Source organism: Trypanosoma conorhini, assembly GCF_003719485.1.
Source record: "Trypanosoma conorhini strain 025E chromosome Unknown Tco_14.4_contig_01089, whole genome shotgun sequence".
NCBI lineage: Eukaryota > Euglenozoa > Kinetoplastea > Trypanosomatida > Trypanosomatidae > Trypanosoma > Trypanosoma conorhini.
This window is the reverse complement of record NW_021705190.1, coordinates 1-3,947: the sequence shown is the minus strand read 5'-3', so window position 1 is coordinate 3,947 and position 3,947 is coordinate 1. Positions and strand designations below refer to the sequence as shown.

The 3,947-nt window shown below is 55.9% G+C and overlaps 2 protein-coding genes across 2 annotated transcripts, besides 2 other annotated features; both read left to right on the top strand.

Moving 5' to 3' along the window:
- Positions 1 to 250: 250 nt before the first annotated feature.
- Tco025E_09377 (uncharacterized protein) lies at positions 251 to 2,485 on the top strand (the record flags this gene model as incomplete). Its single annotated transcript, XM_029376196.1, has 1 exon — positions 251 to 2,485. One exon carries the CDS (start codon positions 251 to 253, stop codon positions 2,483 to 2,485), a length of 2,235 nt encoding a protein of 744 aa, XP_029223673.1.
- A 208-nt stretch (positions 2,486 to 2,693) lies between these two features.
- Positions 2,694 to 2,716: a microsatellite.
- A 189-nt stretch (positions 2,717 to 2,905) lies between these two features.
- Positions 2,906 to 2,961: a microsatellite.
- A 7-nt stretch (positions 2,962 to 2,968) lies between these two features.
- Tco025E_09376 (myo-inositol-1(or 4)-monophosphatase 1) lies at positions 2,969 to 3,820 on the top strand (the record flags this gene model as incomplete). Its single annotated transcript, XM_029376195.1, has 1 exon — positions 2,969 to 3,820. One exon carries the CDS (start codon positions 2,969 to 2,971, stop codon positions 3,818 to 3,820), a length of 852 nt encoding a protein of 283 aa, XP_029223672.1.
- Between the last annotated feature and the right edge of the window lie 127 nt (positions 3,821 to 3,947).

The window sequence follows — 3,947 nt, the reverse complement described above, 5'->3', positions numbered from 1 at the left end:
ATTTCCTTTCGCCCCCCCTTTTTTTTTTCTTCTCCCCCCACTGTGTGTGTATGTGTGTTTCTAAATTTCAACAAGTTTGGTTTTGCCGTTGTTCTTTTTTTTCCGTTCATGCGTGTCCTCCTTGCAAAGCCACACACGCGCGCGCCAATCTGCGCTCCTGTGTAGGTCGATTGAATAGCAGATACAGTGAGTGTTTCACCGCGGCCAACGCCCCTCCCTTCCTCGCCTAGTCGCACGCGAGGCGGCCGGCATGCACACCGAGGACAAGCTTCAGCAGGTCATGGCGACGTCGGCGGTGTCGGCGCCCACAGGGATGCAGCAGAGCCGGTCGCATACCTCTCTTGGCAGCAGGATTCGCACTAGTGCCAATGGGTACCGCATGGATTACTCCCGCACCGCCCATAGCAGCTGGGGCCCCCACGTGCGACACGCGGCAAATTTTCGCTTACGCAGCGACTCCACGACCGCGACGGGCATACTGCAGGCGCGTACGAGCCAAGATGTCACACGGTACCTCTTGCATGCCACCGAAAAGACGCACGCAATTCTGGAGCGGTTTGCAGAGCAGATGAAGACGTATCATACCTTTCAGCCTTCATTTGTTGAGGGTGGTGTTTACAAGACGCTCTTGCCGACACGACGGGCCTTCGGCAGCGCCGCGTGGGACTCCGTGGAAAAGGTGCTGGACGCATCCTCGTCGCAGGCCGTGCGCCACAACGCCCACAATAACTTCTTGGAAACCCTACAGAATATTCCTTCCGTAAAGGATCAGCTGTCGAGGAAATCTGCTGACACAACCGTGAGTAAGGCTTTTACTAGCGAGGCTGTGTCACCGAAGTCCCCTTGTGCGACCCAAGACAAGGACGACGCCTTGTTCTATCTCTGGTGTCGCGAGCGTTTGAGCATGACCTCGGAGGAACTGCGCCAAGAGCTTTTATTCCGAGACAAGGAGCGGGCGAATAAGTGGAGGGCGTCGCTCGCCTCGACGAGGCAACGATGGCAGGCCGAGCTTGAGGGACTGCTTGGGGATGCACGGGATGATGCACAGTTGCCCCCGACGCCACTGTCTCCCACTGAGAAGCGGGCAAGCGAGGCCTCCACGGAATTACTGCGACAGCGCTTTGAGCAGCGTATGCGGTGGGAGGTGTTTTGCAACTCTGAAACGTCTTCCAAACTCGGGTCGACAGCGTCCTCGACGCCGGCGCTGGCCCCAGCGGCAGAAATTATCAGCGATTATCGCAAAAACGATGAGCTCCAGGCATGGATGGAGGGGAGGTGGAGACATCACACCCACCGCCATGAGAACGCCGCTCTGCGCATTCAGTGTGCCTACCGCTGCCACCGAGCCAGACTACGGGCGGCGCGGCGACGGTACACGCGACGTGTCGCCTTTATGGAGGCCCGGCGGGCGGAGGAGGAGGGCACGCGGGCTTGGAACACCGCCCTGCGCGTGATGACAGATGAGCTAAACAACGCCGGGGATAGTTTTAGCACCACCTGGCGATCGTTGAATTTTGTCTTTTCAAAGCTACAGGCCAAAGCGATGGCACGACGGGCCCGTAAGAAGGCCGAGATGGAGAGCGAATTTGAGATTAACGAGTACGCGGCCCTCACGATACAGCGCGTCTACCGTGGTTACTGTGGCAGGAGGATGGTGAGGATGATCCGTTTTCCGGAAGTTTTTGCGCAGCAACGCCGTGCCCGCTTCGAGGTGGCGGTAGTGGCGCTGCAGGCTGCGTGGAGAGGATCCGCAACACGTGCGAGGATTGATCGAGAAAGGAAGGCGGCACTTGTTATTCAACGACTTGTGCGGTTGTCCGCTGCACGCGCGCGGCTGCATCGCCTCCGCGCGACAAGGCGGACAGAGGTGGATCAGTCGACGAAGCGGTTTGCCGCACAAGCGGTGTGTCGCTTCCTGGAGCGAATCATCCTGCGACGTCGCGAACACATCCTGCGCTTCCATGCGCAGGCCGAACTGCTGCAACGTGTCACCCGTGGGTTGTATGTGCGATTGGCCCTGCATCGACAGCAACGGTCACTTTTGCGACTGGTACTCTGGACGCAGCGCCATTTTCGTGGTGCGCTGGGGCGTGCGTTGGCGCAGCAGCGACGAGAAAGGAGGGACACGCTTTTGGAGCACCTTCGCCGTGAGGATGCGGCCACCGTCATTAAGCGGGCCTGGCGGCGGAGCGTGGAGGCTGCAGCAAAGGCCAAAAATCTGGAACTCTCAGAGAGTAGTAACAGCTCTGGGCCTGTGATGCCGGCGCGTAGCCAAGAGGAAGCTGCTGTGATTATTCAGCGTTGGTTCCGAAGCGTGTGCGTCATGCATCGGGCGCGCGCCGACCGTGACGCAGCTCGTAGGCAATTACTCTTAACAGAAAGTGCCGAGCGCATTCTTCGGTTTTACCGTGCCTTTAAGGCAAGAACGTCGTCTTCACAGCCAAAAAATGCACCGATTGGTTGCACTCCATTGGAGAGTATGTGATATTCATTGGAGTTTTCGCTAGCAGTGGGAATCTTATTGTACCTACGCCATGTATAGTGCAACAGCAGTCGCAATGGCTGTATTTTGTTCCTCTTCAGTGTGTGTTGTTCTCAGTTGCCCTGTTGAATCTCCTGCCCGTCAATACTGATTGCGGATTATGGGCTTGTTTTTCTCCGTGGGTGTGACGGATGCCGCTTCTCCATCTCTAGTGTGTGTGTGTGTGTGCGTGTGCATGTCCCTTTCTTTCTGTTATTTTTTTTTCATTTTGTATGTGTGGCTGGTGGTTCTCGTTCACCCCCAGAGAAGCGAGGTGGGTTAGTAGTAACTGCAAGAGACGCCGCGGACTTGGGTGGGTGCGTGTGGCATTACATACAGGCAGCGGCACGTCGTTGGGAAGTAGTGGAACCCAGCAAGCAACCGAGGAAAGGGAAAACTAGAAAAGCGAATAAATTAAAAGCAAAGGAAAAGAAAAAAGAGTGTACGATGCCCATCAGCGAAGCAGAACTTGACGTCGCTGTGGAGTTGGCCCTGCGCGCTGCCCATTTCGCCGCCTTGATCATCGATAAGGCCATGCTGGAGCGGGAAAGTGCACTTATGGACTTCGCCAGTAAAGCAACTTCGGTAGATCTCGTGACACAGTACGACAAGCAGTGTGAGGAGGAAGTTCTGACAATTCTTCGCACCACGACGCCGCATTACGACATACTCAGCGAGGAAACCCACAGCAGCGTGGAGCTCAGTGATAAACCCACGTGGGTGGTGGATCCTATAGATGGCACCACAAGCTTTATCCACGGCCTCTTTGACTGCTGTGTGTCCATTGCCCTGGTTGTTGATAAAGAGCCGGTCCTCGGCGTTGTTAGTGCCCCGCGGCTCCACGAAGTGTACTCGGCTGTCCGAGGCCGTGGGGCGTATTGCAACGGACAACGTATTCATGTTTCGGAGAGGCGCACGCTCCAAGAGTCTGTTGTCCTGTTGCACGTGGCTGTTAACCGTACTGCGCCTGCGGTGAATAGTTATCTCGCCATGCAAAAGGAACTTGCCTGCATTCCTGTTCATGCAGTGCGATGCCACGGTTCAGCGGCGCTTGACATGTGTTTTGTTGCGGGCGGTAGGGCGGAACTGTACTTTGAGGTGGGCACGTATGCCTGGGACATCGCTGCTGCCGCCGTTATTGTTCGTGAAGCAGGCGGCGTGGTCCACAATATCGACAATGCAGAGTTTCTTGATATCATGTCACGTGGCTTCTGTTGCGCCAATTCGCTGGGACTCTCAAGGCTGGGGATGGAGCTTTCAACGAAGCACAATTATAAAGAGGCCACATTGGGGATTTAGCTGAGCTTGCTAAGAATCTTCCCTGTCGCTTGATTCTTACCTCGGGGGGTGCAAAGCCACCCTCTTGCTTCCTTCTTCAGATGGGGATGATCGCCAACAAAAAGTGCATGAGAGTGTAGTTTTTTTT